At 49.0% G+C, this 18,499-nt stretch overlaps 1 protein-coding gene across 4 annotated transcripts in view; it reads right to left on the bottom strand.

The window, feature by feature from the left end:
• Nucleotides 1-18,499, bottom strand: part of ZNF516 (zinc finger protein 516) — an 88,663-nt gene that overhangs the window by 34,587 nt on the left and 35,577 nt on the right. For all 4 annotated transcript variants that reach the window (XM_079784001.1, XM_079783998.1, XM_079784000.1 and 1 more), the window contains exon 2: nt 13,157-15,045. In XM_079784001.1, coding sequence (XP_079640127.1) covers nt 13,157-14,870 — 1,714 coding nt within the window. In that variant the 5' untranslated portion in view covers nt 14,871-15,045. The remainder of the gene's footprint in view (nt 1-13,156; nt 15,046-18,499) is intronic.

The raw sequence follows: 18,499 nt of genomic DNA on the forward strand, positions 1-18,499 counted from the left end.
CTTGCTTTGTGAAAATATGCAAATGGGTGCCAGATCCAAGGACCATTTTTTACTACCTTACCCTATCACATTAAGTAATCCTCCATAAAAACCCACCTTAGACTTTACATCTGCTAAAGCTTTGCTACTTAAAGCCAAGAAGTAATAAAACTAGAAAGGGGTTTTTTTTTTCCCCTTCCTTTTTGGATGTCATTAATTATATAAACGTGGGAGCTTTCAATTAGAGAAAATACTGCATCGACGATTTTATTATTCCTAAAACCAGAAACACGAAGTTCCTTTTATGGAATTACTGCCGGGTGAGGTTCTGCGTAAGTTTTGGACATTTCTAGCTTTATTTACATCATCTCAACCTCTGAAGAGAGTGATATTTAAATAGTCAAAGGAGGGCTTACCTATTAAATGGGAACTCCCATAGTTTTGCTAGTTACCAAGTTGCAAAGGTTCACTCAGCCTCGTGGTCAAATACAACTGCGACCTTTTAGAATGAAAGGATAAGCAGTTTGTTGGTGAAATAAATGTGTCAGGAAGACAACAGTATTTTTAGATTGCTCTTTCCCAGTGCAGTAGGAGTCCCCCACATACTGTATCACTGCTGGGGACAACGTCTTTCACTAGAAGTCACCCCGATCACTACCTGAAATTCACTGGCCTAAGGTATTTTTAAAAAACAGGATAAAAAAGACTGTCTCTTGGATTATCCTTACATGTGACAAAGAAGGGTAGAAACCAAATCTTCCAGCAATAACTTCATTTAATGTAATTAACCTCCCTCTCCCCTTTGGGAGCCTATAATGCAGTGAGTGCTAAGCTACAAGAAAAAGAACCATCACTGTAAAACACAGGTCGCACATTTCCACGGATGCTTACTAGCCTTGACTGACAGGAATTGGCCCCAAACGACAGGGGAGCAACAAGACTTGTCAAAAAGTACCTGGGCAGAGGTGGCGCCCGCCTCCAAACCACTTTCAGGTGAAGCTAGGACCTTCAACGGACTCACCAAGACCGCATTGCCAAGTAACCCCAGGATGCAGCGCCTATTTCCATCACAGACCAATCCATTCCAGCGAACTTGAGATCTCGTTGCATGCTGTTAGGTTGGGGGAGTGGGAGGAGCCACTGTTTTTATGACTTTGCTGTCTGCGTGGTGGAATCCACGACTAATACGTCAGTAATTCTTCAACAGTTCAAGCACGGGACAAAGATTCCCAAGAGAACAGTGATTTGCCATGGATTTTTTTCACACGTATTCGCTTAGCAGTTTTTTAAACCAAAACTACATGAGGATAGGCCATCCATAGGCAAAATCAATTTAGAACCAGAAGAAATGGGGCCACTGATTTCCTCAGACTGCTTGGGGGGGGGGGGCGGTGGGGGGGCAGAACAAGTCCTAGAAAACCTCAGGCACATACAGAGGATGTACCACTGAGATCACAAAACATGTCTGTGTCTGGGCAGCCTATGTGTCAAGTACGACTCCTGGGACTTTTTTGAATTTGGATTAAGGAGAGAGATCTATGCATGTGACATAGTTTCAGTGGTTAGGACTGGAGTCTTTCATTCACACCTTAACTCTTAACAGACTCTGGGGTCATTTGCCAATGTCCCAAATACAGGGAGAAACTGTGGCCCCTCCGACACACCAGGGACACTGGCATCCACCACAGAACAATGCCAACATAAGGGCGGCCAAGAGCCTCCACTCAGAAAGGCCACCCACAGAACTCCAAACAAGACAGAACTTTCCAGAGCGATCTCCCAGCACCTTGCATAGTTATTACGATACTAGAGGCCCAGTGCACCCATGCACCAGTGGGGTCCCTCGGCCTGGCCTGTGGGGATCAGGCCAAAACCAGCTCTCTAACATCCCCCAAGGGGTCCCGGATTGCAAGAGGGTGCAGGCCAGGCCAAAGATCCCCACCAGTGCACGATCTGGGCCGGGGAGGGACCGCGGGAGGGCTCCAAGGCGTGTCCGGCCTATCTCGTCCAGTCCCAATCTGCTGGACCCCAGCAGCAAGCTAACCACCAGAGCGCCTGCCCCCTGGTGGTTAGTGCACCAACGGTCGAACAGTCAGACACTTAGCATTGGGCTTTTATTATATAGAATTATTGACTATATTCCCTATGCTGAACTTTACATCCCCGTGACTATTCTGAAGCTAATCCTATATAATAAAAGGGTAATATGCAAATTGACCCTAACAGTGGAACAACCGGTCGCTATGACACTCACTGACCATCAGGGAGCAGATGTTCAATGTAGGAGCTGCCCCCTGGTGGTCAATGCGCTTCCACAGGGGGAGCGCTGCTCAGCCAGAAGCCGGCCCATGGCTGGCCAGCGCAGCGGTGGTGGCGGGAGCTTCTCCCGCCTCCACAGCAGCACTAAGGATGTCCAACCAAGCTGTTAGTCAGACATCCCATGAGGGCTCTGGGGTAGCCAGAGGGATGTCTGACTGCCAGCTTAGGCCCAATCCCCCAGGGAGCGGGCCTAAGCCGGCAGGTGGACATCTCCTGAGGGGGGTCCCGGACTGCGAAGTTTCCTGCACTGGGCCTCTAGTATAAAATAATATTGAATGTCAACTGTAGTTGGGAAGTAAAATTTTAAAAAATAAAATCTGTATCAGCTGAAATGATGGCATGCAGTTATTTCAAGCATCAAAGCTAACACAATAATTGTGTTCATTTACCAAGTTCAAGTTACTCATTAACACCTCCTAAAACATTTTGCAAAAGACAGGCCTTTCCTCTCCAGTGACTGTCATCTGTGTCCGGGAGGCCACCCCTACAGCATCATCCTCCAGGACCCGCTTCAGAGACTGAAAGGAAACTTCAAGGTCAAGGTCCTCGGTGCTGTACAGAGCACTCAAGTATCTCACACCACCCTGATGCACTGTGTACAACTGTTAGAAAACACTGAGTTATTTTTTAATCGAGCAACCAAACTAAAGGTAGTTTTTTATTCTTCTCAATCTCTTTTTCCATAGCACTGAACCTCAACAGAGCCTATATCTGGACTTAAAGTTTTAGCAAATAAAACTGGAAAAAGAGAAACTCCACCAAAAGTTCCCCCTTTCCTTCCTCAGCTAATTGTTCTTATAACACTCGCAGGGTGAGAGAACCAGAGTCTCCCGTTGGCAGTAAACACACCAAGGATTGCTCAACAGGCTATAATCAGCCAACCACAGACAGACAGGCAACAAGACCAGACACTTCCACGTGCGTGAAGTGACACAAGCTTCCCGCAGAGGCCTAACCGCGAGACCCTTCCCAGAGAAAACACAGGACAGCCAGGTGATCTGAATTCCAGAAGCACGACAAATAATTTTGGGGGCACAAGTATGTCTCAAATACTACTGAGACATACTTATATTATTTACACGCAAAGATATACGCACCCCTATGTTCATTGCAGCATTATTCACGGTGGCCAAGAGTAGTTGGGAACAGCCCAAGTGCCCTAGGATAGAGGACTGGATAAAGAAGATGTGGTATATATACACAATGGAGTACTAGATGGCCACAAGAAAGGATGAGATAGCGTCATTTACAACAACATGGATGGACCTTAAGAACATTATGTGAAGTGAAATAAGTCAAACAGAAAAAGCTAAGAACTATATGCTTTAACTCATATGTGGAATAGAAAACTGGAACTTATGAACACAAACAGCAGTATGGTGGTTGCCAGAGGGAGGGAGGGTGGGGGAAGAAAGGAGTCCTCATATGAGGTGACTGCAGATTTGATTTTGGGTGGTGGGCACATGGTCCTATATACAGATTTTGTAAATTAGTAATCCACACGTGAAACCTATATGTTCATGCTGAGTAATGTCACCCCAATAAAATTAAAAAATAAAATGTAAAAAATAAATTAACTAATTAAATAAATAAAAAGGAACAGGACTCATTGTTTACCTGATAATCATATTTGACAGGAATCCTGTACTGCTATTCACTAAATCTGGCAACTCCATAACTTGTTCTCAACTAAAATAAACACATTATTTGGATGAATTACGTCAAACCAAGGAGCTGAGAAGTGACAGGGCACAGGGCTATGAGGATGACAATGGCAACTCCAGGTGACCCTTCCTGGTGCTCCTGGGTCCAGGGGACTCGGTCTGAGATTCTGTCTCTGGTCTCTGGCTTTGGGACAGACGGCAAGAAAGAAAAGACCAGGCCCTCATCTCCACTGTAGCCGTGCACAGCCAGCTCACAGGTGTGGCACAGCTAGCTCACAGGTGTGGCACTGTAGCCGTGCACAGCTAGCTCACAGGTGTGGCACTGTAGCCATGCACAGCTAGCTCACAGGTGTGGCACTGTAGCCGTGTACAGCTAGCTCACAGGTGTGGCACTGTAGCCGTACACAGCCAGCTCACAGGTGTGGCACTGTAGCTGTGCACAGCCAGCTCACAGGTGTGGCACTGTAGCCGTGTACAGCTAGCTCACAGGTGTGGCACTGTAGCCGTACACAGCCAGCTCACAGGTGTGGCACTGTAGCCATGCACAGCCAGCTCACAGGTGTGGCACAGCTAGCTCACAGGTGTGGCACTGTAGCCGTGCACAGCTAGCTCACAGGTGTGGCACAGCTAGCTCACAGGTGTGGCACTGTAGCCGTGCACAGATAGCTCACAGGAGTGGCACAGCTAGCTCACAGGTGTGGCACTGTAGCCGTGCACAGCCAGCTCACAGGCGTGGCACAGCTAGCTCACAGGTGTGGCACTGTAGCCGTGCACAGCCAGCTCACATGTGTGGCACAGCTCTGAAAACTACAAACATCTACAGCAATACACCCTCCCCACCAAATAGCAGATCTTTAAGTTCTAAGAGAAAGATCTTTAACTTAAGAAAAAAAAAATCATGAAATTCTGACCCAGAGTGGAAAAGGCAGTCCAGCCTGGGCTATTTTATCTCTTCCTAACTTTCAAGCACGTGCCCTTTTGTCACTGGGGCTCCTAAACAATCTCAGGAATCTGATTCTCGCTGGTGTGTGGGCTATCACCGTGGAAACTGCAGACTCTTCCTCCGGGCACAGCACAACCTGTGCAGAAGCTTCCGGTTCAGCCTCCAAAATTCCCAAGTCAGACCTCTGTGACTGAGTCCCTCACCCCAGCATTCAAGAACTTTGCAAGTCATCTTCAGGTGACATATTTAACTGCATTTTGGGGATACTGCGGATCCTTCTCTGTCAGTCAAGAAGGTTTTAGGGGTTTGTACCTTGTTTCCAATCTCCATAGCTCTGCTCTGCCCTACCAAACATCATCATTTCTAACAAAACAAACAAAACAAACACAGCGCCCAGGAACATTTCTTAGAAATTTTCAATCTACCCCACCACTAGTCTAATACCAAAATAGTCTGTATAAATCCTATCTCATGAATCATGCAGTAATCATTTCTTAACCAATAATAATAATACAGGTGAGTTTTAAATCAAGGGAACCACAGTAACTAGACGTCATGCTGGAAACCTGACCATCATTTAGGAATCAAACATGATGTTCTCTAACAGTCAGTCCAGCGAACGAATTGCTCCAATAATGCTAACATTGGGCTCGGTCGCTGGACTGGGGAACCATTATGGAGGCACCACTCTCCAGCAGGTTTCGGGTATGAGAGTCAGGCACGCAGGGAATTTTCTAGAGGATGGTCAAGGCATCGGAGGGTCCCACTGAATTACTGTTTCAAATGATACATTTCAATAGCCAACTGCATTTTTAGATGAAAACAGCCCTCCTAGTACATTTGGAATGCAGTTTGTTCACTGTGCTGAAAGTCATTATTCTGCAGTCAGAAGAAAGAACATGAGTAATACTCTGATCTGCACATTTTTACGGGAACATATTTGGCAGCTAGCAGTTAGCCCAAATGTCTTACTAATCTGTGAGAATTCTTCCCTCGAATCAACGGCTGCCTGTGTGAACACACCAGGATGCTGGACACCACAGTGCTGACCACGCACACAGAATCTGGCAGCAGTGGAAGTATGTGGTTAATTTTTAACCCGAGAAGAATACACCTCCTCTTGCCTTTTTACTGCTAGTAAAATCGGAATCTAAAACCACAATCGCTCTTAATATGCAGAGCTTATGCAAATTGTATGCAAATACTGGCTCCAGTGATAGCCTACAGAGGTTTCGTGAAAAACTGGCCTCAGATTCTGTCCAGCACACAGGACATTAAGAACCAAAAAAGAAAATAACCCTAAACTTACAAATGAAAAATTTAAAACATGTGCCAGAGATGCATACACAACAAAAACACTCAGCTAATAAAACCTAAGTGCTTGAAGAGTCTAAACTTACTAAATAATTCAGTGCACCCCCTAGGAGCAAGCCGGCCAAGGTGGATGCAAATGAAACAGCAGCCCACTGAGCAGAGAGCCTCTGACCCCAGAACACCAGGCCTGCTGGGAGGGCATCCCAACTCCAGAGAGGGGGGACGGGTTTCCTTCTGAGTTCCTGGGCCTGGCCCCTGCACTCCCACTCGCAGTGGGCTCAGCCCTGGCAGGGACAGGGGGGCCTGTTTTCCCAGCAGCCTGAGAACTCAGTACGGGGCCACAGGTCACATGGGCCAGGGGCTGGAAGGTCTCTGCAGTTTCTCCCCACTGCACAGAAGGTCTCCCTCTAGAGAGGACAGCCCGAGGGCCCCCTGGTGACATGGCACAAGACGAATGCCCAAAACCTGCAGCAGACATACGTGTTCTAGGAACAGAGAGGGCCACTGCCTGGAAGCCACAAGTGCAGGCTCTAGGGTGACAAGGCAGAGGAAGGGATCAGCCAAGATGGCGGGAGAGTTGTCCAGTATGTGTGCCATGGAGACAGGACGCTCAGGTCACACGGAGGGCGAGTGGAGCATTCCAGAGAGGATATTGGGGGACAGTGAAGGTGCAGCAGGGGAAATGGGTGGGGTATCAGGGCCCCGGCTGTGGTCCTAGAAGGCCCCCCTGTAAGGAGCTAGAACTCTCCCTCTTGCAACCTGACAGTGTCTGAGCTTCAACAATACTGGCAATGGCCTGAAGCAGATGCAGCCAGATGTGCCACATCCCAGGTACAGAGGAACAGACAGAATCACAGTCAGGGCAGTGGTGGGAATATGGGTGAGAGTGACATGTGTCCGTCCAGAACAGAGCTGAGACAAGGCACCATCTTAGGGTCAATGCACCGAAAGGGACCCCAGCTGCATTGACCGGATGTGAGCCCATGTCCACTGCAGGGGCTCTTCTTCCTCCAGGGCTGACCCTCAACCCCCCTCACCCCCCAATAGTATGCAACCCATGGTTCAGAAGCGAGATCAGAGCAACTCACTCTGTAGACACCCCTCGACCTGGCGCAATCCGCCCCTTCACAGATAAGGTCACTCCTGATGGGACTGGGGTGAAAGACTCACACTCAGCTCTTTCTATTCACTCTTGATGGATAAAATCTACAAAGAGGAGTCCTGATGTTTCCTGTCAGGAGGAACAAGTTCCAGTCCGAACTGGAGAAGGTCAAGTGCTCCTCTCCATGACATAATAGCAAAGGTGACCCTTAAACCCCAGGGAAGGAGCTAAAATCCCAGCCCCGTCACCCATACTGCACACTGAGGAAGACGAAGACTAGCAGGGCACGGAGACGGACACAAAGGAATCCGGTATGTGAGCGAAGGCGGGGACGTTGTCACCTCAAATAAGGCTCTGTAAACACAGCACACGCGTTTTTATTGGAATCCAGGAAAACCATTAATTTCACCTTTAGAGAATGGCCGCTCGGTGTTTCTCACAAGCAGCTTCCTGGGACAGGATGACACCGGCACCCACCACGCGGAAGACCAGCTTCTGCAGAGCAAGCCGAGCTGCCTCCATCCCATCCTGCCCATGGATGTGTGAGAGCACACGGGGATCTGGACCCTGGACAGAGCTGAGCCAGCCTGTGACCATGTGCCTCTACCCTCCAGTGGCAAACGGGGACAGGAGCCCTTTCCCAGGCCGGGAATTGGACCCTCTGGACCTGTTCTGGTTCTAACTCTAGTATCATAAAGAGTGCCTACAGGACGCCCACGATGCCAGGCACACACAGGAACACATTAACAACAACCCCTTCAATGAGCATCATGGCCCCCACACTGTCACCATGGCAACGGGACACTCACAGGGCTGAACTTACTGAAGACTCACTGCAAAAAAAAACAACAAAAAAAGAATTACAATGTAGGCATCCAAGCTTACGTGCCTTCCACCAACCACACTGTCCTTTGGGAATAAATACACCACTCGCCTTTGGGCAAATTATAAGGTTTCCCTGTGCCTCAGTTTCCTCACTGGTAAAATGGGAGGGGCATCACAAACATCTTGGAGTTTGCATCTCCCAGCTTAAAAATTCTGTGATTCTAACTATATTGTGTCAAAAAAATTACAAGAGCCCTAGCCAGCTGCTCAGTGGTTAGAGCTCAGTGGTCGGCTCAGTGAACTGGAGGGTCATAGATTCAATTCCGGTCAAGGTTACGTACTTCGATTGCAGGCTCAATCCCCGGCCCCAGTAGGGTACATGTGGGGGAGGCAAAGAATGGATGTGTCTCTCTCACATCAATGTTTCTCTCTCTGTGTCTCCCTCTCCCTCCCACTCTCTCTAAAAATCAATGGAAAAAATATCCTCGGGTGAGGATTAACAAGAACAAAAATTACAAGAGAGAGAAAAAAAAATAAATGAAGTGTTTGAATTTTGCTAACACACCAAAATGTTTGCATGGTGTTTGTTTTACAGTTCTGAGTGCGCACATCCCATATGTGCCTCCTGGTGACAGGGAGAAAAATCCCAAAGCATAATCTCTAGAGCCTGATGTCTTTCACAGAATAATAAATTCATTCTGGAACGGCAGGGAACACGGTGTTCTGTTCAAGCAAATACTAGCATGCATGCCATGCATAGATGATCAGTATTGGAGAATCGGAATACAGTGAAGCACACTGTTCCCATCATAACTCAATTTGCCTCGGTAATTCAGAGCATCCAGGCTACGGCAGCACCACATAAACAGTCGTCACCAGGCCTGTGTGCTTACGATGCTGACGGAGAGCCATTTCTGGTTGCTAAGATGCCGACTAAACCACCGGGCATTCTGCACTCCACCGTCAAGTACATTTGAGTGTTTTTCTTAAGAAACTTCTCTGCATTTGATAATGAATAAGAATTAAATATGAAGGTTTTCTACTCTCACTTCATCTATTCCCAACTAAATCAATTCCTCAGTTTTCAGGGAAGTGTGAAACCATGAACACTGTCGTCACCAGTTACTTCTTTTAGCTAGATTCACTCTAAATCCTCTTACAATGGGTGGACACACATAAACATGTCCCCTAAGCTGTTCTCGTGACTGCCCACGCTACATAGAGAGAAACAACAGTAGCTGTTCAACCTCTGTGCTGGCTGCATGACCCACCCTGGTCCTCCCCACCGGCCAGCGCACAATTGGGGACAAGTGGCCAGTCGCAGAGCATGTACTCAGCTAACATTTTATAACCAAAGACTGGATCTTCTTTCAATTAAGATGGTGCAGGAGTGTAGCCTGGAGGGAGGCAGCTGGCAGAGAAATAGGAAAATGCAGTAACCTCATTTCTCCCTTTAATTATCTTTCCTTCCCTTGACATACTGTCTATTTCTGAAACTATCTCCTTCATTGCTCCAACTGCATTTGATACTGTGGACCTAGTTCTATTGAGCCATCTAGCTTGGCATCTTGTTTGGTCGAAAACAGTCACATGATGTCATCTAAAACTTGGAGGTTTACTATCAATTAAGTAACGGTGATTATACAAAGATATATACAGAGGCGAGCTCCATAGAGTATGGATTTGATGGGATAGGAGAGGTTAGAATAATAAGAAATGGTGCAAACGTGGGGTATTCACATAAATTCTAGCAGAAACGATAGGCAACTAAATTGTAGAGACAGGCTGCTGGGAGTTTTGCATTGATACAGGTTCAGCACCTATGGTGGCCCCCAGCACCAGGCAGGGCCGTCGGAAGGTGCTCCTCACCATGGCACTAGCTCTATCTAAGGGCACGGGTTCCACGTGAGGCAGATCCTTCTAAACATGCTAGGTGGCCTTCTATCATCCCTAAGTCATCCATCCCCATGCTTTCTGGGCCTGATGACTTGAAGGAATAGTCACTGTCCCCAGCAATGACCACTAAGAGCCTGACTCTGCTCTGTTTGAAAATGTTGATTTTCATAAACTTCAATTATATGCCCTCTCAATGCTCCTCTTCCCTAACGAACAGAATTAATTTGCGTCAACTCCAAAAGTATACTTTCTACCTGGGCCCGGCCACTTTCTCAATAGAATATTTCAATCTAATTCAATAACACGTTTTATGTTATTGAACTTCATTCCCAACTTTGCACTTCTTATTAGAACTTGGTGATGAGAGCTGCTGGGACCAGTCTTAAGTGAACACAAAAGCAATGTGACAATGGGCGCTCTCAGAAGGACTAGGCAGCAACACTCAACAGATGGGGAATATCTCATGGAAAAGTACGTTTCTTTTAATCACTCTAATAGTGAAAATTAGCCCCAGATGCAAAGGCAATATTCGGATCCATTCCTGGATGTCAAAAAAAAAAAAAAAAGTCTCTGGTTAAAATCATGGCACAATGCACCATGGGGATTACTGGAAGGGTCGCAAAGATCAGAATGTCAATGTCAACTCTGTTGCCCCCACTGACCAGGCTCACTCCTATGAAGACCACTGTGATCTTGGCTCTCCGTTTCTCCGTGTTGGCTCTAACAATTTTAACCAGTCGTCCCATCAAAGTTCTATGAGAATTTAAAGTCACTGAGATGTTTTAAAATCTAAGAGACCTTTTAGTAACAGGAAAGAGTATTTCCCAAAGTTATTTGCATTTTTTTAGAAAAACAAAACAAAACAAAAACACAAACTACAGATTTCATGAGAGAATCCAAAATACCCATCTCCTTTTCCAAAATAGCTCCTTCAGAGGCCTGAGCCAAACCCTGTAAGTGAGAGGGTTTGGTGAGTATTAAGTCCACATAGCACACATCTCTCTCCTTAAGGGGCATCCACAAATCAGCGATTTAATGCTACACTCAACCATCAAAGGACACCAGGATTGAAAAGTTGGTGGTTTTAGGAGGAAAGATACTGTCCTCTAGGGTTACATGCAGACCCACACTGTTCTTCAATGTTTTATGCCTCTGTCATGCCATAAATTTATTTTTTTCAAGCTCTCAATAAGCTACAATATTCTGTTCATTCTACTGTCAACATGTTCAATTCAACTACCATCTATAACCTCATTATAGAATCAAATGTCTCAAAAAATAGATTACATACAGAGAAAATATATGTCAGCTTATTAAGAGGCAAATGATAATCTTTAAAATTTAGTGAACTAGAGAAAAGGAATCATTTCTAATTAATAGTGAAAATAATTTGACCTTTCCAACATCTTGCTGTTAAAAGCACTACTGAATTAGCTTAGGATTAATTATTTGACTGCTATCATAACAGGTGAGGATCAGGCCTAAAAATTTCCAAGTATTCAAAATATCTGTCTTCAAAGTAAAAAATAAATAAGATTTAGGTCTAGCCTAATATTTTACCCGTGCTCCAAAAAGTAGGCATAGTATTATTACTAGAATGTGACCAAGTAAAATCTCTAGTTGTAAAAATTTTAAAAGGGGAACACCAAAAATTGAAATGCCACCCAGGGGTCACAATTGGGTTCACCAGTATTTTTTTGTGTTTTTTTATTTTTGTGAGAAACTGATAGAAGAATTAAAAAAAAAAAAAAAGGCTCAGGAAACAAGCAACGCATTTTCAGAGAACAATGTATTCTCCTGCTCCTTCCAAGGGCTAATGACTAAGCAGTGAGTGGGAAATGTGGGTCAATGCATAATGTATTATTATTCACTTACCTGTATGTACACTTATAAATGGTGTTTTCCTCCCTACAAAACATAAATAGCCCTGCTGAAGCAACTGGGTTTCCATCATCCCTGACCTTTCAGGTAAAGGCAACATCCATTAACCAGTTTTCAGGGAGAAGGGAAAAAAAACATTCCTGGCAAGTTCCAGAACTTGTAAGAATTACCCAAAACACACAAAAAAACAAAGAAGAAAGTATCAAAACTTTCAAGATTTATAAAAAGTAGGAAAATGATGAAAACAAAGTTAGCCAAGCATCTTTTAATGTTTACATAGCTGCTATTTGGAAAGTAACCCTTGCCAATTAGCTGCCTCTGAACCCATAGGGTTACCTGAATCCAGGGAGATTAATTATAACTGTAAACTGATTTGAAGTTACTCTTTTACTTGGCTGCCTGGTGCAGGGGAGAAGAGGCGCGGCAGAACGTGTATGTGCATGCGTGTGTGTGCACCCACGGGTGGGCCTTCTGTGCCTGCTCCTGTGTGCTCACACATATATGCACACTGTGGTGAGCGAACGGACTGCACAGGAAGAGAGCACGCCCCCTGAGTAGCCTGCCACTTGTGGTCTGTCAAATGACTGATGCCCCAGAGAGACTATCAACTCAGTGGGTCAAAGGTGTTCATTTATGCAAACACGTATGGGCAATGAGCAAAAAGGAGTCAGAAGGGGAGCACCGGGCACCTGCATCTGCACCATCAGCCAGACATCAGGGACACCCTGCTGGCCTACCTGAGCCCAGACTACCTGGGCATGGGGTACCTGGTAAAGGGCTACCTGGGCACAGGGTTTTTTTGGTGCCGAACATTGAACTACCTGGCTCTGGGGCTGCTGGGCCTGGGACACCTGGGTTCAGAGCTATCTAAACCCCAAACACATTGGCATGGGTACCTGGGCATCAGGTCTATCTGGGCTCCTGAACTACCTGAGTGTGAGCCCCCTGGCTAACATGGCTACTAGGCCTCGACCTCCTGTGTTCAGAAATACCTTGGGAAGAACTATTGGGGCACAGGGCTATCTGGGTACAAAACACTGGGTCAGGCATATCTGGGCTCAGAGATACCTGGGATGGGGCCACCTGGGCAAGGGGCCACCTGGGTGCAGATCCACATGGGTATGGGGTTACCTGAGCTAGGAATACTGGGCCTGGGCCACCTGGGTGCAGGACTACCTGAGCCGAGACTACCTGGGCGTGGGAAAACCTGGCAGCATAGGCGCATCCACTCACCTGGTGCAGGGTCTGCGGCACCCTCCTCTCCGCTCTCATCAGCACCCTCCTCTGCCAGGCCAGAGCCTGGGGAGTCAGTGGCTGCACAGGCTGATCCAGGGCTGCTGGGCTGTGAGACCGAATCGCCCTCGCTAAGTGAGCCGCAGCGGGCACGGGGCACGCGGTCCCCTGCGCCCTCCTGGTCCCTGCGCGCACGGCGGTGCACCCGAGAGTGCAGCACCATCTGGTGGTAGGTGCGGAAGATCTTGCCGCACTCGAAGCACTCGGAGGACTTGCCTTGGCCAGCTGGGGTGGTAGCCCGGCGGCTGGGGCGTGAGGTGGGCCTAGGGTCCAGGGTTGCGAGGTCCCCTGGTGCGCCTGCCCTCTTTCGTGGGGGGCCCTGCGCACCAGGCTCTAGCTCACGCTTGCGCTTCTCCTGGCTCACCAGGATGTACTCGCGCCGATCCTTGTCAAAGGCCACATCCCCAGCCAGCGCCTCGTCCCACGCCCCGTACTTGAGGTACTCGGCCGGCTCGACCACCTTGCCCCTGGTGGCCAGCTGCCAGGCCTGGTAGCTGTTGACCGGGTCCAGCTCGGCCACCCGCTGCCCGGTCTGTCCGTGGGCTGGTGCACCCGTCCCAACGGGGCACAGGTTCAGGCACTGGAGGAAGAGCTGCTGGGAGTCCGCAGGGCCGAGCTCGCCCTCCCCGCTCAGGGCCCGAGTTCTGCCCGCCTCCACCCTGCGGTGGACTGCGTTGTGGGCATTCAAGCTGTCCAGGTTTGTAAACAGGTTCCCGCACTTGGTGCAGACTTCATAGAGGGCCAGGCCGGCCACGATCGCCTCCTCCTGCACCACGTTGTTGATGGTGGCGATGGGGTCCAGCTCGCTCTTGGGCCTGTTCTTGCTCCCCGCCTTGGGGCCATGCGCCTTCATGTGGTTTTTCAGGAACCACGGCTCTTTGAACCTCCGGCCACAGATGTGGCAGCCGTGGTCGAAGGAGCCCCTGTGCTTCTTCATGTGCGCCTTCAGGAACCAGGTCTGGCTAAAGGCCTGGCCGCACACCTCGCACGGGAACTCCCCAGGCGGCAGCTCCGGCTTGCCGTTCGCCACGCAGGCCTCACCACGGGGCACCTGCGCGGTGATGTGGTCCTTCTCGATGTGGCTCAGCAGGGACTCCTCCCTCAGCGTCACGTAGCTGCACAGCCGGCACTTAAAGGGCTTGTGTGCCCGGTGCACGTGACGCTCCAGGTCCTTCTTGCGCTCGAACTTGCTCTTGCAGAAGGAGCACTGAGCCACTGCCCCGCCATCCTCCGCAGAGCAGGCAGCCCCCTCCGCCTCCTTCCTGCTGCTCCTCAGCAGGATCTTGCTGTTGTCCAGCTGCGTGGCGCCATTCAGGATCCTGTTGCAGGCCGAAGTGCTTTTCGTGGGGCTGGTGCAGCCGTCCAGGCCCTCGGACACACGCGTCTCGCCGGCCTCTGGCTCGTGGCCCTGGATCAGAGTCCCCGTGCGGTGGCTGCGAATGTGGATCTTGAGGTTGCCCTTCTGGGAAGCCCTGTGGTCACAGTAGGGGCACTTGTAGGGCTTCTCGCCCGTGTGCTTGCGCATGTGCTGCGACAGGGAGCTCTGGAAGGGAAAGCTTTTGCCGCAAATGCAGCAGCTGTGGCTCAGGGCCTTATCCCCAGCCACCTCGGGGCCCCTGCGCAGCTCCATCTCGGCCTCCTGGTTACGATCCATCTCAGGGACACGGGCTAGCTCAGCCAGGGTGGCAGGGCTCTGTGTCAGGCAGGCCTGCAGGACAAGGTCTTATCTCTCCATGTTCAGAGGAGCCTCCTGCTTCCCAGCTGCAGACGCGCCTGCCACCACAACGTGCATGTCCTACCTGGAGCACATGGTGGAGGGCAGCGAGCACCTGGAACAGAAAAGACACAGAGAAGAGCTTAGGAAGGAGGTGCGCAGGGGAACAGAGACGCAGTCACATCCACCAATGGAGCCGCATGGTCCTCCTTGCAAACATCAGTCCAATCCAAATTAAGGAAATGAGGCACCAACAAGAATTCAAACAGATGTATAAGCAGCTCCTTTCCTTTCAGAGATCAACAATCAAGCAATTAATTATTGATGATGATCGTGTTAAATAATTAAAACAAACCAATGTAAATGATTGTGCACTCAAATAATTTTTATCAAAAAGATATAAAATCTTTAAGAAAAGACTGGTGGGAGTTTGTGGGCGTGAGACACAGCTATAAAAGAGGAGAGCGTGGGCACAGGAGCAAAGTGAAATGAGGGGGGAACGATGCAAAGATCAGCGGCAGAGCGCCTGCTGGGCCGCACAGCCGTGAGCAGCACTTACAACGGTGTGCAGACCGTAAGGAACGAGTCTTCAGTTAAGAACTGGGATGAGCCCTAACCGGTTTGGCTCAGTGTATAGAGCGTCGGCCTGCGGACTGAAGGGTCCTGGGTTCGATTCCGGTCGGGGGCATGTACCTTGGTTGCGGGCACATACCCAGTGGGGAGTGTGCAGGAGGCAGCTGATCGATGTTTCTCTCTCATCGATGTTTCTAACTCTCTATCCCTCTCCCTTCCTCTCTGTAAAAAATCAATAAAATATATTTAAAAAAAAAAAAAAAGAACTGGGATGATGTAGTAAAAGAGAAGCAACGCAGTGCAGAAAGGGAACCCTCAGCTGCTTCAAGGTCTGTGCCCTGAACTCACTACCCCAGGAGTAGGTGACCGACGCTGGCTACCCCACGGGCACCACTCCCAGGTGTGTGTGACCACAAGATCAGTTCCAGAGCAGCATCCGGTCCTTGTCGCCTCTTAGATAAAGCCCAAACTCTTAGGCCCACCTTATAAAGTTCTTGCCATCCTGGTCCTATCCTTTTTCTCCAGCACTCCTACCCCCGCCGTATCCCCAAAACCACCCGAAACTCCGGCCACAAGGCTGAGTCCTGGGTGCAGAAAACCCTGCTGACTCCAGGAGGTTGGGCAGCCTCCCACCTCTCCACAAGTCAGACCCCCACAGCACCCTCCCGGGGAGGCCAGGTCCACCTCTCCCTGGTGACAGCAGATGTATCATCACTGTCACCTTCATGCCCATCTGCCCTCCAGAGAATGAGGGACAGGCCCTGGTCTGAGCCGCTCCTCCAGGCACCTGGGCGTGCCCAGCACCCTGTGCACAATCCAAGGCACACAGAGGGCAAGCCTCTACACTGTGGAAACCTAACCAAACACCTGTACGCCACCAACTGGGCCCACGACAGTCCACACTGAAAAGCAACCATGTGCCATAAAAACAAGCATTTCCACCTGACTTGTGATAAGCAGAATACAGACAAACAATGCGCCATTGGAATGCACGTGGGAGACACGGCATCTTTCAGGACAGAGTTCTGACAGGCTAGCTAGGGACGAGGGCCCACCTGGCTCCCCTGGGACAGGGCTGGTTCTCCTCCTGCACTGAAGGAGGCCCACTCAGCAGCCCCTCCCGATGCCCACAGTCCACTGGTGGTGTTTTTTGCAAACCTTTCAGCAACCAGTTAAAACGTAATTCGCTGCCACTGGCTCTCCTCAGTGGCCAAATCAACAGACCTCTGTGACCATTCTTTTAGTTGTCAGCAAAAATTGCCATTTAAGACACAGTCATCCTTTCTTTTCCAAAAAAGAACAAGAACACTGTCATTAGAAGTTAGCCCTTAAAAATGGGCCCGGGGCAGCCATCCCAGTGACAGGGTTATGGGGACGTTATCAGCCCTCCTGGCACTAAGGGCTTTGCTGTCCTATTTTTAAAAGCCCCTCAGCCTCTGGGAGCCGGGGGGGGGGGGGGGGGGGGGGGCGGGGGGAGGCGCGGGGGGGAGAGGGTGTCCTCAAATGCTTTCTCCCCATTTACTGTGGCCCCTGTGAGGAGTGGTTCACACTCCCAAACCTTCAGGTAACACAGATGCTACGAGGGGGGTTGGGGTAGAGAGCCAACACACGTCCATGTGTCTTAGCTGACATGTGACAAGTCACCACACACATGCGTAAAGCACAAAGCACAGCCCCGCTGACCACATATTTTGCCCAAAATGAATCAGAGTTTTGTTGTTACTGTCTTACACACTCTTCCCAAAGCTGTCACTGGGAACTTGCCAGACGAGACTGTAATTTCATTGTTTAGGCATAAAAATGGCTTGCTGATTAGGGTTTTAAAATAGATTTCCAATGGATGTTTCCGTGTGTGAGTGTGTGTGTGTGTGTGTGTGTGTGTGTGTGTGTGTGTTTCTCTAGAGATGAATAAAGAGTTGGAAGCTACTTTTTGAAAATGCCTTATGTAATTTTCAAAATAAATTTTATTTTGAAAAAAGTTAATTTAATATTTATAAAAATAGAAAAAAATAAAATGTTTACTGAAGAAACTAAAAATGTGTGTTCATAACATAAGAATGCATTCTAATGGGCATGGGGAGGGGCTTAGGGGACAGAATATAAAAGTCATGAAAATAACGTATTTAAGAAATCAGCATGTGAGCGCACAGAGAGCGGCAGCGACAGATCTGCATGCATATGTCAGGCTGCCGCCCTACCCTGGAGACGTAAGAGACTTTCCCAAGACTGCTAACACTGACTGTAGGTAAATTTAATCTGTGGGTGACTGTTTCTACTAAAAAAACACACCCTTCTGTAAGTGAGGACCCTGGGAACTGCACCTTCGGCCTCAGCACAGAGAGGTCACTTCCTGCAGCAGCACGCCCAGGTGACCCACTGCCCAGGGGACTGGTTCCCACCACCTGTCCTAGGGAACTCCTGTGAGAGCCAGTCCCTCAAAGCTAGCACCTGAGACACACACCACAGGGAAAAGCACTTGAACGCAGCCAGAGGGCCTATCAAGAACCCTGTGCAGCCTCTATCAAGGTGTGATCCCACAGGACCTAAGGCCCAGTGCTGCCTGCAGGCTCCCACTGAACATCGGGGTTCATCACAATCCCTGAGGGCCTACTGTGAGACAGGTGACGGCTGGGAATTGAACAATCGACTGTGACTAAGAAACTAGGAACCCTGACAGTGCTCCTGCAGGGCAAGTGGAAGTTTCCGGAAGGGTAGGGAGGGAAGTGATGACCTGCATTGGGGTGTTATGGCTGCAAAGGGAGTCCAGGGGAGTCTGGGAATAGATGGTCTGAGCTAAACTTTAGGGGTGAGAGGGACTCCCCAGTCCCAAGGACCCAACCCCAAACACCAGAGGTCTTCGCCAGCCCTAACCTCTGTCTCCCAGCATCCCATAATAATGCTCATCCTGTTCGCTGTATCTCCAATTCAGTCTTGAATCCACACCCCCTCCAACCTCAGCCAAAATTGCAGTTGCAGAATGCATGTCTGGGCAGCCC

This window comes from Cnephaeus nilssonii, assembly GCF_951640355.1.
Source record: "Cnephaeus nilssonii genome assembly, chromosome: 11".
NCBI lineage: Eukaryota > Metazoa > Chordata > Mammalia > Chiroptera > Vespertilionidae > Cnephaeus > Cnephaeus nilssonii.